This window comes from Echiichthys vipera, assembly GCF_963691815.1.
Source record: "Echiichthys vipera genome assembly, chromosome: 23".
Lineage (NCBI taxonomy): Eukaryota > Metazoa > Chordata > Actinopteri > Perciformes > Trachinidae > Echiichthys > Echiichthys vipera.
Genome location: NC_139848.1, coordinates 8,534,652 through 8,551,429, shown reverse-complemented (window position 1 = coordinate 8,551,429; position 16,778 = coordinate 8,534,652). Strand labels below are relative to the sequence as shown.

At 40.9% G+C, this 16,778-nt stretch overlaps 1 protein-coding gene across 2 annotated transcripts in view; it reads right to left on the bottom strand.

Annotated features, from left to right (window-relative positions):
* Window positions 1–16,778, bottom strand: part of LOC310964943 (rho GTPase-activating protein 6-like) — a gene marked incomplete at its 5' end in the record, with an annotated part of 73,554 nt that overhangs the window by 14,622 nt on the left and 42,154 nt on the right. For both annotated transcript variants that reach the window (XM_083938276.1, XM_083938277.1), the window contains 2 exons: window positions 344–415; window positions 4,948–5,107. In XM_083938276.1, the coding sequence (XP_083794402.1) occupies window positions 344–415; window positions 4,948–5,107 (232 nt within the window). The remainder of the gene's footprint in view (window positions 1–343; window positions 416–4,947; window positions 5,108–16,778) is intronic.

Sequence of the window (16,778 nt, the reverse complement as noted above, 5' to 3'; positions counted from 1 at the left end):
GGATCGGCTCCTCTCTGCAACTGTGCTCCTTTGAGTAAGAATCTCTTTCTGCCAAATATGCTTTGCTTAGTGCAGCACAGTGACTGCTTCTCAGAGCCAGTCCCCTTACAAGGAGTCCCTCCACTTAAGCTAAATATAAACTGTCAAAGCCCAGTAAACAGAAACTTTGTTTTTATAACCTCGCTGTTCACCTGCCTGAGGGGGCGGAGACCACAGACTGGCCCTCTTTTTTACTGGCAGGGAGAGCGAGATGTGACAAAGACAGACTGAAATAAGAGATCTAGAGAGAAAACCCTGCGAGCTGGCAAAGTGTACGAGTGCATGTTCAAAGAATTCGGCGTACCTTTGTCTTTACTCTTTTCTTTAGCGAGTGAGTCCAACTTCCTCCTCAACGACTTTTTCCTCTTCTGTCCATCTGCAGCGGAAAGAAAACAAGAAAATAAATCATCTGAAACAAATGGTTTACATATATGCTGTGTTTTATCTCGCTTATTATATCTAATAAGCTTATGTCAGGAATGCAGACGTAAATTAACCACGGGGGGAAAGCTGTCTGTGAACTCAAATCCATTTAACTGAAATAGTCAGACAGGTTCAGCTACGGTATTAGCCAGCAGAAAAACATATTAAAGGGGATATATGATGCCCATTTTCAGGTTCATACGAGAAAATTTTGACATGCTTTAATGTTCAAATGATAATGTTTTTCTCATATCAGGTGTCTGAATATACCGGGCACTGGCACTGGCCCTTTCTGCCTATATATTTCTGCCTCTTTCTGGAGTTTCTTCCGTTTTTTCTTAACAAAAGGGTACAAAAATAACTCTTTGCGGCGACTTTATCAGTAGTGTTCAAGTAGAAAAAGGTTCTCGTGTTCGGAATGCAGAGTTAGCAGGACGAAGGAAGTCCTGAAATAACTTTAGTTATGATTTGGGACTATAAATAAAATTTAATTGAATTGAATAGTATATACTGTATATAGTATATACTATATAGTAAATGCCCTTAAATATGTAGAACCTAAGCTAAAATGTTATGAAAGTCATTAAACCATAATCATTAATAAAGTATTGAAATTGTCATTCATATAATTACTAAATAAACACACAACATATTGAACCAAAATATTTTTTTATATGTAGGGACATAAAGAACATATTTCTTGATGCCCAAAGTTGTTTGAAGTATAAACATTTTTTAGTCAGTTTGAACCAAGGTCGACATCATGTAATGTGATGATGTCACGAGCGTTCAATTTGATGAGCGGAGACACAGAAGCCTTTACTTACTGCTGCAGAGAGAATTAATGTTCTGGCTATTATGTTTTTTATTTTAGATCATTCGATACAGTCTCATGTATACAGGAAGATCTCCCATGGCCATAATCGCCATACACCGTAAGTTGTCAGGCCAGTTTGCACCGGACGTCGCATACCATCATGACCTCATTGCAGGTGTATGAATTGATGACAAGATCGAAGCTTTTTGTTGCAAAAAGGAATAAATGTCCTAGCTATTTACCTTTCAAACTTTATTTTAGATTGTTTGATACAGCATCATGTGAACAGTAACTACCCGCGGCTGCTCCATTTTTTTTAGGGTTAAATACCTTGTATTGTTTATCTACACTGGCTAATATGGGTTAAGGATATTTTTTTTTTAGTTTTAGAAAAATTGAACTGCAACGCCGTACATGTTTTTATGTGTCCGCTTAACATCCCGTTTTTGGACTGGAGTGCTCTGAAAGGAGGGAAGCCACTTGTCAGCTGTCAGCATGATGAATGACTCCTGAACTTGCTGATTAATGACCAGGGAAATCTGGAAACTGTGGCACACGCAACTTTAAAGTCTCAGATTCTCGTCTTGGGCCAGGATGTCAGTTTGTGAAACTTCAGCAGCTTTTAATGCCATCATTCGGTCACTCTGCTGTTTGGATTCTTGGTATCCAAAACCAACCATTTTACACATCAGACGGTCGTGAACTTGTTCAAAGAGTCTTTGCTTTGATCTGCTGTTTTCAACCTCAGTTTGAACCCCCAGATGTTCCTTTCAGCTGTATCGAATGAGTCACTTGCGGGATTCAGGAAATTTTATCCAGCCCCAACAACACGCTCGGTGGTGGGCTGTTACGTCAGGGAGCAGGTTCAGTTTCCCCATGGGTCCAACTGTCTCTGACAAATCCGAACAAGTTCAACATCACTGCTGCTCTTTGATAATCTAATTTATTGCCACTATTGTGATATATGAGGAACTTGCGTGTTCTTTTAAGACATCAAGCTGTAAAGACAAACCGCAGCATGTTGTCCGAAGGAAAAGAAGAGAAATCTTAAGGTGCATGAGAGAAAAATTAGTGAGGAGGGGGTATGGGGCGAGAGAAAGAAAGCAGATGTTGTGATGGAGAGTGAAAGAGAGTGAGAAGGGAGAAGCAGAGATAGGAAATGGTTTGGATTTTTGACAGATGGCTCTCAAAGCCGTGCGGAAATCCCCCGAACCTCCAAAACTCCTCAGTCCAACTCCCAACCAGTTGTGAAACTGTCCGATGAACCTTTGCTTCTTTTCTGTCTCATCGCACACTCGTCCAATCCCTCTTTGTCTCTCTCAGTCGGGTCTATCTCTCTTAAATCTGTTTTTCGTTCTTGAAGAAACACCAGAAACATGACCCCTGGCACATAGAAATATGAGAAACAGCAGGGTTGAAAAGCCCACATTAGCTGTGCTGATATAGCACTCAGACAAAACTCTTACACATAAGTTGAAATATTCCCCTAGCTTGCACATGGCGGCCGTTAGGGGCTCTGGAATTCATAAGCAACACAGACAAGTAGGTATTAAATCATGGTGGGGAGAGGTTTAACCTTCAGCTGGAATGCAAGGCCCTGGATAATCCACTAGCTGCACTATAATGCTGCTTTGGCGGCCACTCCACTCCTATAGTGTAAGGAAAAATGCTGCATAATGTGTATCTTTGTGACCATTAATAACAGCAGTTATGGCCATCATTTCTGTCAAGTATGATAACATTAGATTGAACCAAAGTACTTGCTGAGGTCTTGATAAAAAGCACAGCACTATGAAGTCTGTTGGGGCAAAGAACAAGGGTTCAGACAAACACTGGTTGAAAACAAGCTAACCAGGGTATCTAAACCAGTGGACCACAGCCTGGGGGTCAAAGAGATATGTATAGTATATAGTTGGGTTATAAAGAGATAAGTCTGACTGAACGTATATGTAGTGCTCCACTTTCTGCATGTAACCGTTTTTTAAAACCCAAAACAGCAACCTCCAACTAACAAGCCCACATTTAGCTAGTGTGTATCAAATCTGTGTTTACATTTGCAGGACAAAAACAACTTTTGAGCACACCTGGGAAAAGGCCAGTCACATCGTTTTATGCAGGCTTCACCTTTAGATCACCAAAATTTTAATTATCTTTGTCTCACCACACAGTCCACACATATGCTTATGATTTTTTTGTGGCATTTGCAGGGAATTAGCCGTATTAATGCCAAGCCTCGCCCTTAGCGCCACAAGACAATTGTGATCGATTTAAAGAAATTAAATCAAGCCAATGGATTTTCTTTCTCTTATCCCAGAATGTGTGTGTGGAGTAGCCACACCCTACTGCAGCACTGTAGTAGGGTGTGGCAAAGCAAGACAATTATTAACAAGACAGGAAAGCAGTAAAAAATATTTAAGTGAGGAAAATTTGAAAACAAGTACGGCAGGTTTTCTCTTCCTAATTAAGTCTGGCCAGCCTGCTGGTTATATAATTTTACATGAAGTATTGAAAACAACTGTATAATGTCTTCTGTGGCTCCTAAGGGAGCGCTCTAAAGTCTGAGAGAATAACACTGATGATGTCTCAGTTTTGGCTCAAAGACACACCTAAAGAAAGATGCTATTGAGTTATGGGAAATGTATGATCCAGTGTTTTTTGAGGGTGTAAAAGTCGGTATAATTTAGCCTCTGCTGCTTCCAATATTTCAAATACTGAAGCTAGTTCAATATTAAATCACTGGAGTACTCTTTTAAAACTGATCGTCTATACTAACATGTTGAGTGGAAACAGAATTTCCCTCTATATAAATCCTACTTTTAAATATGTTGTGCATTCCAGTATTCAATCTGATAAAAGAACTGTGAAGAACTTTCTATATCATCCCCACGTTTGCTTTCAACTGAGTGGGATTATGTGTATTTTTCTATCTTTAAACTGTGATGCATGTAGACATTTTTAGCATGGGCGGGCCCAATAGGAAAAAACCACCAGCTCAACCAGTTTCAGTGCAGCACTCTGGATTAATTCCTCTAATTCAGTAATTTTCCAAAACCTAATTCTCTTTAACAGTTTGGTTTACAACACCAAAACACAGTTGTTTAGCTTTAAGATAAGACCAAAAGGGCAAAAACAGCCTGCTTTTGCAACATTTAGGACTTTTTAATTGTGTACATGGTGACTAGTAGGGTGGCTTCACTCAGCCTCAGCGGAAAGGGAGTTGTGTGTCGTTACGAGGAGGGGTCAACAGATACCCTGTCAAACAGGAAGCACCCCATCCCAATGTGAAGTTTGGTTTATATCTAAATGTATGTGTTGTCACAACTTCCCCAAACATAGACCATACATGACTTCCCTTAAATAGACTTGAGGGATGACAGGAGGATGTGGTCAGAGGCTTTACTTAATGGGACACTTGAAAGTAGCTGCGCCAGCTTACACAGCAAATCTTGGTTAATAGTATCAAATAAGTTGGGTTTGCAACATACAGTGGAACAGCTCTGGAGTCAATCACATGTGTGTTTTGTCACAGTTAAGAGTCACATAATTGAAAAGCTGATGCTATCTGAAATATGCTGAAGCCGGAAATCTCACCCATCCAAAGCTAACAAACGTAAAGATCATGTAACAGTCTGCAATATGCGTAAAGAAACCCACATGCATGCTCCCACCTTTTGGCATGGTTATCTGACATCCTAGATCATAGTCCTGGTGTAAACGGGTGTAGGCTACTTCCTGCAGCTTGGCCCTCTCCAGCTCCGACAGGCTCTGGATGGCCACTGGCGTCAGACGCACGCTCCGCCCCGACAGGCTGCTCCAAGTGAAGTCACCCTGGGGCAGACACAAGTTAACACAAAGAGTAGGATAAGAAAATCAGAACATATAAATAGTATGTACATGAGGGTTTTCATGTTATATGATGAACCCCACCGCACTACTGTTTTTCTTTTTAAAGGTCCCGTATTGTAAAAAGTGAGATTTCCATGTCTTTTTTATTATTAAGCAGGTCAAGTTGCTATATAAATACTGTGAAAGTATCAAAACGCTCAATCCCCAGAGAAATACACACAGCCTCTGTCAGAAACTGTCCCTTTTATGTCTTTAACTATAATATATATATGTAGAAAGTGACGCTAAAGTGCCGTTACATTCATTCCCAGGCTGTAATGATGGTGTAGAGATGCTGAGAGAGCAAATGTGGAAGACCCATAAATGCTGACCAATCAGAGCAGACTGGGCTTTTTCAGGAGGGGGACTATTAAAGAGACAGGCGGTAAAAAGGAAACTTTTTACAGACGGACAGTATGAGAAAAATCATGTTTTTCTTTTAATATTCAAGCATGTTTTAATAGAAACCCACAAGTATGAACCTGAAAAATAGCAAAAATATGGGACCTTTAAAAAAGTTTCCCCTGGACTTGCTGCATTTGAAACTGAGTAAACCCTTGGGCCTCTGCATTCTTGAGTAATCAAACGCTTTTGAAAAAAAAAACGTTTTTAACTGAGTCTCATAGATGATGAGCGTGGGAGTCTTATTATATTAGATGGCATGTCTTACCACCAACAATTACAGTCTGAAAAAGCACAGAACCAATCTGAAAAGTCTGACAAATACAACACGTGTGCGGGATGTTACTTTTACAACAGCAGAACAGAACAGCCAAACTAAATGTTAATTGAAGAAGCTTACACAGACAGATAAACAGATGCAGCATGTTCCAAGGGGGGGGGGAAAGGAGCAAGTGAGGACATGGAGTGGCCTTGCACTGATAGATTTTCAATATGCTTTCCACACACGTAAAGCAGCATTAGGAATGCATAGCACATGTGGAGGAGGAGATGTTACTATGGAGCCAGAGCATATAGAAAGTAGTCTGAGTCACCGCTCTCATTTTTCAACCGCAGTCAGGTTTACTTTGTAGATTTTGGCTTAATCTGTGATCAAGGTGAAATTGAATTGAGGTGAATTGTAATAAATTGCTGGAAAACCAAGAGAGCGCTTTGGCTTGGATGAAGATTTGAGTCATCTGAATCTCTGGTCATGCATTCCTCTGTGTCTACTGAGAGAGGAGGTCAGGAAGAGGGAGAGGTTAAGAAAGAGGGGGAAGAGCAATCTGTCTAATGCCTTATCCAGACAGAGGGCTTACAAGTGTACGCTAATGTGTCTGTGTTTAGATGGTCTTTATTCTTGCGCTGCTGCAAGCAGAGATAAACCATTTTACACAAGTTTATGTCTGAAATAATATAATTTCATCACGTTGCCCTCTTGAATGATGTCTGTTCTATGCATCTTCTAGAAAAATGAGTTGAGGACTTGATGATGTGGCCTCCATCAACAATATTTTCTTGAAATCCTTCCTCCCGCTGTCAACTCTCCTGTTATTTGACCCCACTCAGTGCAGTGAAGCATCAGAGCCATCATTCAGCCATGGGAGGGGGAAAGCAAAACAAGATGTGGACAGGCAACCTGGAGAGCCACCTGAGTGTGCGCGCATGCAAACGAGCCTGTCACGAGTCCAGGAGTTGCATGTTGCCCCCTTTAATAGAGCATTTCATCCAGCACAGCTGTTTGTGTGTATGCCATTCCTTATCGCTGGCTGAGGAAACCCTTTTCACTGTCGCTTGACCTCACTCACAGCTTGAGGGGGTGCACAAACATGCCTGTACAGACACACACACACACACACACTGCAAAAGAAAAGACAAACAGTTGGAAAAGTTAAATAAGAGGCCTCTCTTCGGTCGAGCTGGTTCTGCCCAGCAGGATTTCTGAAGGGGATGGATGAGCTTCACTTCTTAAGTGTCAACCTATGAAACCCATGGAATGCTGACAGGAGAGTGAAGGGGCTAAATCCTGGTATCGCTGCTGGACAAAGCGCTGAAAGCCTGTGTGACCTGCAGGGACGCCCATTCAAATTTACAAACCGAGACGTTGCAAAACCAACACGCACAGTTTAACTTTTGACAAAGTAGAGTCTTGTCGAAAGTTAGATGTTAATTTCGGATTTAGATTCCTTAAAAGGGACATATTATGCTCATTTGCAGGTTCATACTTAGATTTTGGATTTCTGCTAGGACATGTTCACATGCTTTAATGATCAGAAAATACATTATTTTTCTCATACTGTCTGTCTGAATATATCTGTAATGACCTTCTTTCTGAAACAAGCGCCTGTCACTTTAATAGACCCCCTCCTGAAAAAGCTCAATCTGCTCTGATTGGTCAGCATTTCCGGGTGTTCTGCATCTGCATTCTTGGCGTCTCTGAACCATCATTGCAGCCAGGGAATGACTGTAACATCACTGTACCAGCACTTTCTACCTATATATTGTATAGTTGTGACATCACAACTGTAAAGGCACAGATTCTGAATATGTGCTGTGTGCATATCTCTGTGGATTCAGAGTTTTGACACTTTCACAGTATTTATGTAGCACCTCAACCTGCTTCATAATAAAAAAAAGACGTGGGAATCTCACTTTTTACAATATGGGACCTTTAACCTGTAATTTTTTTACATCAGCATGGTCAAGTGCAGTGGTTGGACTTTTTGTCTATATGACCACAACTCAATTTCATGACAGGGCTCCAGACTACGACTAAATAGTTGCATAGTTGCATAGTTGCGACTGAATTTTACATCTAGTCGCACATGCGCACCAGATGTATCGCCATATCAATATGTAAGAGGCTAAACAGCAACAGAGTGACAGATAAGACAGGAACAATATGTAAGCAGTGTAAGAAGAAAATGCCGTCAGCACCGTAACACAAACCTGTTACACGTGAGCTCCCACAGCTAATCACAGTGTCAGAGGCAGAGACCTGACTGTCACTGTTGTCTGTCGGCAGCTCCCGGGCCGAGGCTACACCGCAGCTAACACAAGTACTATGCAAAGACACCTGCAGCACCACCACAGCTCTCTGCTAAAACCAAGCCCCCTGTAAAGAAAATACTGAAATTTTAAAATTGTGTTAAAATCTCATTGCGTCTCGTTCTCGTGGACTCAATTTCTTCTATCGTCTCGTCACACACCTTATTCTGAATGTATGGTATATTTTTTTAATATTGTACTGTGATGACAGTGGTGGTGCTGTCGGTTTACCTTTTATGTTGCAACTTCAAAAGAGTATGTTAAAAATGTGACACTGAATTTGAAGCAGCTAATTGTAATTTCTGCATCTATTATTGATATACCATGTGTGCCCCTTAAATTTCTGGTTGCGCTAATAAAATTTCTGGTTGCGCCTCAAAATTTTCAGTTGGGGCCACAGTGCTCCTAGTGAAAAAAGTGACTCTGGATCCCTGCATTACTCTTTTTAGTGCCTGACTCTGTGGCTAATGAAGATCAGTTGTGTTCAAACTACAGGCCTAAAAGTAGTTAATAATAAATGCTAATTTGTTTGGTTGTATCAGTGAAATGAATGAGCCACAAAGCAAACACTGATGACATTATCAATCATAACCTAATGTTATACTCCAACCCATCGAGGTTAATGAGATCACATTCAAAATCCATCCGCTCATTCATTCACTGCTCACGCGGACCGCTCATCTCACAAGTGTCAAGCGAAAGCGCACCGTCACACTGAATTCCTTTGGAACATAAAACCAAAACATTGATTATCTCAAACCTCAGTATGACGTGGACGCTTAGTGAGACGTAACACTGTTTGAACAGCCTGTATGGAGACGAATCTGCAATGGATCTACTGCCAGACTCCTTTAACTCCTAACGCCTGTCTCTGAAATATATCTGGTAGCCTTTACACAACTGCCATTGTCTGTTTTCCTCTGCATTTATTAGAACTATTGAACCCCCACAGATGTTATTTGCTGGAATGGCTGAGCAGATCTAATCAGATAATCCCAACTTTAACAAATGGTGTTTTCTGCCAGTTTGTTTCACTTAACGCAATTGTGCATTACCAGAAATAAACCACGATAAATCATGAATATGCTTTGCGAGAAGGAAGGGGTGAAAAGGATTGGACAAGTAGGGTAAAAGAATGCAAATTGTGATAGGTGAAGTGTGGAGTTCATCAAAGCCAACTTGGTGGGAAGGTCATGGGTGTTGTAAACCATTTATTAAAGGTCCCATATTGTAAAAAGGGAGATTTCTATGTCTGTATTCAGAAACTGTGGCTGATTAAACACTTGTTGTCATTGCTGCTGTTCCTTTGTGTTCAAATCTGACAGTTGTTATTCTGGAAAGATTAATGACTATGCTGACTGGACTGGCACCATGCAGTTAGATGACTAATGCCATTTGGACATACGGTGCACTGCAGCATGTGGTTTCTGTTCTATTTTAGACGAAGGGACAATGGCGCAAAAAGCCACGGGCATAGAAATATGTCCGTTTCTGTGGCAACGCATACATAGAAAATGAAAAGGGCCAGGAAGTGAGAGGAATATTACTATGGTAACGCACCTGGAACACACACACACACACACACACAGGGGACACTTGTTGCTGTGGTGCACTGCATGAATCATTTCCAATTCAAGGTGAATAATTCTTACCTTCTTTTACATTGTTAATAACATACAACACCACAGTTAAAGCATGTATATACGATTGTGTTTCAAAGTCACTCTGGGTCACTATTGTCTACGATAACTCATTGACTGCACCATGCCATAATAAACAGTAGCCAATAATAAACAACACAGCAACTCCTTCCCCACTCAATATTCCATATAGTAGAAAGAGAGGTGTGAGCTGTATTGGCCCGGAGCGCCATGGCAACGCATTGACAAAAGTGTGCTATTATTGGTCCCGATCTGGTCATATGTGACTATGACTGCATGTGTTACATGGGAGAGAGAGCAAGAGAAAATAATCTCCACTCCTCAAAGTAATATATGCATACACAAACACGCTGCTTTCAAGTGCTGTTGAAAATATCCTTATTGCAACCCCGGGCAGCGGTAAATCGAGAAAATGATGCAAATCCCCTTATCAAGAAAAACAATCCGTTATAAAACTGTTAATCTACTTGCTTGAGCAATGAACAGGGTGAAAATCTTGCAAGGCTCCATTGAGTTTTGACCCTAAGGAAATCACATAGGAACAAAACCAAGGCTTACAGCCGTGATTTAAAACCTTTCAATGTGTGTCTTGGGGAGCCTTGTTCATGGTGAAAGTGGGGGATCCAGATTGAAATATCTAAACGACTCTCCACGGATGGCCCTGGAATTCTGTGCAGAGATTGGTGGTTCCTAGATAATGAACCATACTTAGTTTGCTGATCCCCCTGTCTTTTCATTCAGTGCCACCAGTAGGTCAGAGTTTTCACATATCCAGCGAAATATTTCAACTCTATCTGGATGGATACAGTGTTGTGCAGTTTCCAGTTGATGAAGCTTAATGTATTTGGTGATCTTTTGATCGTTTCCTTAACGGCTGCCATGAGGTTGACATTTGTGGTTCTGTGGTTACGTATCATGATACAGGGGTTAGGATTCAATACATATCGATATATTGCAATAATGTAAGCAAGGTTCTATTTTTTTATTTAAATCTAATTTTAGGGAACGTGCAAATGAACAGTCAAATGGCTGAAGATTCATTACAACATGCAATGAAGCATTGCCTCACTAAAAATGTGCCTAATTTTGGAGCAGTATCCAGCACTCTTCCAGACAAGCTAGCATGACATTATTGATACCAATGGATGCCTTAGGTCATCTCATTTCATTTCATTCTCTTCAACCATGTGCCGATTCATAAATCTGTGATGGCAAAATGATGCTGGCTGGCTTTGTATGAACTTTAAACTCCACAAAGAATGACGTGTGTAGTGATATTCCAGGAAGGTACCAGAGGCCCAGGAAGAGATCACTTACGGTGAACACAGACAGTAAAGGAACATTCCAAAATGCCTAACATCGTGCTTTTGGTTTGTTTTCATTCCCTTTTGTGTTGCTGCTGGCTTTCAATGACCCTTGAGCAAAGTTTCTGTGCCACAACACTGATCCAGAGGAATGCAATAGTATTTTTCAACACTTTTGTTTGTCTTTTACAGGTTGGCTTCATGCATGCATGTAATAGATTGCTTTTACTGACCTGGAACCTCCTCAAGGTTCACATCTGCTTGTAATTAGTGACCACCCTCACTTGTCAGCCAGCACTGTTGGTGTGTGCATGTTTGTACATGTATCTGCCACAAAGTAACAATTAATGGGGTCCACCTGTTTTTGGTTGTCACTGACACTGCCGCAGGGGGAAATAACCGCAGAATTATGGACCCCTGTTCTCCACACACAGGTTACATAACCTAATGAGAAAGCAATTCAGCGGTATCAGGCTTATCATTGGTTGTAAAATGTGAGGTTATCAAGCTCCAGTATGGGAGGTCATGCAAATGTAAAGTATTATGTGAAGAAAATAAGCTGTTAGGGTTCGAAATGCAATTACCATACCACCCATTCCATTGCAAAGAAAATGGCAGCTGGAAATAACTGGTCGTGTAGAGTTTTTGCATCTTTGTTAATTTGTACTAATTTAATTTTGACAGTAGATTAAGGGTCCTGTATTTTTAATTCACTTTATTATAAAGCAGGTCGAGGTACTATATGAATACTGTGAAAGTATCAAAACACTCGCAGATGCAAAAAAACCTGGAAACGCTGACCAATCAGAGAAGACTGGACTTTTTCAGGAGGGGGGACAGACAGGAGTGTTTCAGACAGAGGGTGAATACAGATAATGTTGTTGTTTTGTTACATTAAAGCATGTTAAAATGTTCTAGTAGGCACGAAAAATACCAAGTATAAACCCGAACATAAGCATATTATGTCCACTTTAAAGGGATATTTGTAATCCCATTTTAATCCAGGTCCGTGTCATGACAATGTGGGCATTGTGTTCAGATAAACAGTGTCCTGCGGAAAGCAGAATAGATCCGCTAAATGACACGAAACACGCCGTTTCACCTCACCATGCTCTGCCAAAATCTCAGATTCTCCGTTCTACAGGAAAATGTCTCTTTAAGTGATTTATATAGTAAAAATGGCAACCATTTGCTTCAGGGTACGTATTTGTGCTTGCTATAATGATTTATCATACACTGTATAGGGATAAAACAATATTTACAATGTGGTTACATACATTGCCTTTGGTCTGGCCTAGATTAGGGGTAAGTATGCAGTACTGTAATAAAATGCACCTCCATAAAATCAGCAGGGGAAAAAACAACTACACATACACTCACAATTTAACCAAGTTACACAATTTTCAACCAGCTTAGTCCTTTGCCAGCATGCCGCAGAGAACAATCCGTTCTATCACATTCTGACAACAAACGTGATGTTTACTTCAGTATATTGTGGTTGCAATTTATCTTGTTTTCTAAAAGGAACCAAAATGCCAAACTCCGTTGAGAAACTGTCAAAACAAATTTTGTGTTGACTTCCACACTTGATGCTTTTGATTACGCAACTTATTTCAACAAAGCACAGCTTGATTCAGTTGAAGTTTATAAGCCTTTGTAGTTAATGGAAACAAGTATTTTATCACGTGTTTATATTTTTTGTGGAAGTGACAAGCATTACATTTGAAAAAGCATTACTTCTTGGGACTTTTTAGGATATGAAAATTAGCACAAGCACTAATATGTGTATCATCTTTCACCACCTATTTTTCCTCTGTTTTTGAATTTAATGAGGGCTTTCTGGCTCACTTGCAACAATGAGCAACTTTGAGTGTGTGCTCCAAATACAACCACCCCCCTACACCCCCCAATCATTGGCAGACACATCTAAAGCCTCAGATGAACTTCAAACATTTTAAAGACAGATTAATATGAAGGGCCTTCAGCAGTAATGAGGTCCGACCTTGAAGACTTAGCATCTTGCATAATGGTTACGTAAGCTGCAAAAGCATACGGAATCAGGTATTGTATCCATACCACAGTTGATAGTAGAAGGAGAAGTTGAGGTAATGTGTTGATTTATTGGTGTGTGTGTGTGTGTGTGGGGGGGGGGGGGTATTGGCTCAAAGCAGTCCGACCATAGATTACACCGAAAAACTCACGTCAGCTGTCATTGGCAGACTCTTTTTGACATTATACTCCTGTTTGCAACACTCAACTTTATGCATACTAACCTCAAGTATTAAGGCTTGTGTGTGTGTGTGTGTGTGTGTGTGTGTGTGTGTGTGTGTGTGTGTGTGTGTGTGTGTGTGTGTGTGTGTGTGTGTGTGTGTGTGTGTGTGTGTGTGTGTGTGTGTGTGTGTGTGTGTGTGTGTGTGTGTGTGTGTGTGTGTGTGTGTGTGTGTGTGTGTGTGTGTGTGTGTGTGTGTGTGCGTGTGTGCCGGAGAACAAACTTGAGACATTTAAAGTCTGTGCAGAGGCTCTAATAACCTTTTCCCCAATTCTGACCAAAATTACAACTCCTATTTCTGTCTTGGAGAACTTTTCATGACACGTTTGTCAAGCTGTTTGGTCTTTTCTCGCTGCATAAGATCTATTCTTACAACTAATGGCGCTCTTTCTGTATACTTGTGAATTGTGGGAAAGTGAAAGACCACAGCTCAAGTGTAAAAAATGTCTTAAATGACACCATAATGAGCATGTAGAAAAGTGCAATGCTCATCCCCCTGTTCACAATAAGGTTAACTTGTCTACTAGGGGAAACCAGGGTGAGGTAGAGAACAGCTGTGTGCATGCTTTGTGCTACATGCTAGTTATCGGTCCTCACCCCTACTTTGCCTTGTAAATCATTAATTTGCTTGCAAGGTGTGTTGAGAAAATCTTCAAATTGCTTGGGATGATCCAGGAGCTGGACTACAAAACAATTAAAACTGTTTTAGTCCTCTCATGGATCTTAAAATAAAGCAAAGAGGGCCGTGTGGAGGTAATCCCAGCCCAGATGGAGTTTTGTTCAGTATTTCAGCACCTTTAAAAAAAGTAAACAAATTATATGAAATGTCTTATTTCATCAGTGTTATTTGTTAGGACCCATAACTTCTGCATCTTTATCCATATCTACTACACAGTGTCCTTTCACCTCAGCCAATATGTCCCCAAGCATTTCATCTCGGACAGACACACAAATCAAGCCCTATTCAACCGTATACAAGTCTATAAATTCTCCTCTCTCTCTTAACAGTGTAGCCAGCTGAGCTAATGAAGTTGGTTAATCATTACTAATCCTATAAGGAGACTAAAGCGCTTTCAGTGATTGTTGTGTGTGAGCAGATTACAAGGTGGTGTGAGGATCATGTGCGTTTTAGCGTAGGTGTAAAAATGCGCCACTTGCTCCACTTGAAGTGAGACAAACTGATTGTGGCCTGATGGCAGCAGTGGAGACAGTCTGAGCAATCAGTACTCAGTGCATGACCTGCATGCATGTGAGTGTTTATGGGAGTTCCTCCAGGCCTCCATCTGTGTTATGGAGTGATTTGAAACTCAAATTAAGGTCACAACTCAGCGGTAGCCTAGCCACTGCCAAACAGAACCGAGCAGATGACAAATGCAGTCTTTCAACCACCAGAGGTGAGCGTGATTTTAGTCAACAGACACTTACAGCTGGGGGGGAAATGGAGGGGTCATTTGCAAGGAAAAAAGAAGTGATGATGGCTATAGATGGGTTTATTCATCTTTTCATCATTCCAGATTTTAGACCCACAAATTGCAAACGTATGTGGTCTCCCACATTTCAAGCTGATTGAATAATAGTTTTCCGAGAAATCAGCTCCAGCCAATCAGGAAATAACATCCTCAGAAACTCATCATACGGTGATGTAAAGCATCCATTATTCTGTATCCATCACATGCAATATATAAATTCCCCAAACTGATTGCATTGAGAGATTCATGCTAAAAGTACAGAAAAATAGTTCAAAAGGCCCATCACAACTTTAAATTTAACATTAGAATTTCTTGTTGTGCCTGACCAACACAAAGAAACCAGTGAATTCTAAAATTTGAGATGCTGGGAAAGCGAATGGAAGGACTGAAGGAATCGATTTCAACATTTGTTTTCATTTTCTTCCACAGTTATCGGTTGATTTTCTGTCAATGAATTACTTAGTCGATTCATTCAGTGTGCCACCATTAGCACAGGCATTCAATGTGTGTTTGAGTCTGTGCACTTTTATTTGTCATAAATGGTCTTACAAGTAGCCCCGTGGGCATTGCTTTCCCATCAGCCAGTTTGCAGTCTGAGCGCTCTACTATGTCAGCATCGTGAGAACAGGCTCACACACACAAACACCAACACACACACACACACACACACACACACACAATATGCCCTGGCTTCAGGAACCACTCCCAGAGAAATAATGTGCCACTCCATCAATCCTGGAATGTTAAATAGATTGATTCAGAGATTAGAACTGGCATCTGAGCCAAAAAGCCATAACGTATGGAGCCTCTGATGTAAAGTGGGAATGCGACTTATGCAGTGACTCTGCTTCTCTTATTCCCCACAACTGTGACAAACGAAATCCAACGTACTGGGATACATGTAATCGCCATCCCCAAGTTTTCCCCCCAATACCAATAAACACCTTCTCAGTCACCGAGAACATTCTGACAATCAAATGTCTAAAACATTTAGTGACCAGAGACCCAGACAACTTTGTCCCATAACTTCCTGCTGTCCAGACACACACACACACCAAAAGAAGGGAAGACCGTTTTTCGCTGTGTGACTTCGACTTCCCAAAGCAGCAAATTCACTTTCTAATTTGAAGCATTAATCTGTCATTTCTGAAACAGCTGCTGTTTTCTTAATTTTCTATCTCTCAACAGCTTGAAATTTTTCTCTGCTTGTTAAATTTCACGACACAATTGATTTCGCACACTGTGGCTGCAGACGTTTCAGTTGAAAGGGCGGTTTTGCAACCACAGATAGGGCCTCCTCTCTTGCCTAAGAAGATTTCCACACTGAAAATGTCCCTATAAATGAGCTTAGCATGTAGGATGAGTTGGTATTTTTGGAGGAAGTGGGGTTACAACTGTCATTTAAGATAAGACTTCTGACTGAACCCTTTCAAAAGCACATTCTTGAACTGTCAGCTGGGGCAGCCCCCACGACCTTATATAGGATAAGCAGTTACAGATAATGGATTCTGGAACTGGAGTTTGCCTGCGTGGGCTTTCTTAGAGTGCTCCAGTTTCCTCCCAAAGTCCAAAGACATGCAGGTTAGATTAATTGTCCACTCTACGATACAATGACGCACCAGATGGTTCTGTGTAACAAATCATCTGGCGTGTCACTGAGAAGCCATCATTGGAAACTGTTTGGAAAAGGGCAGGCGCTTCCAATACATACTTGGCATGTGATGATTGGATAAACCATCGAAGTCAGTCAGGAAAATCAAGCACAGCATTGGGAAAAGCTTCCAATGCTGTTCTTTTTCATCTTAAAATGAAGAAATACTCTCCATTTCTGATATAACTGATGCTATTGCAACATCTAAGTTATCCTCTTAGGGACCCACCATTGTTTTGAACAAACATTCGCCAGTCGCTGCCAGTAGCTCA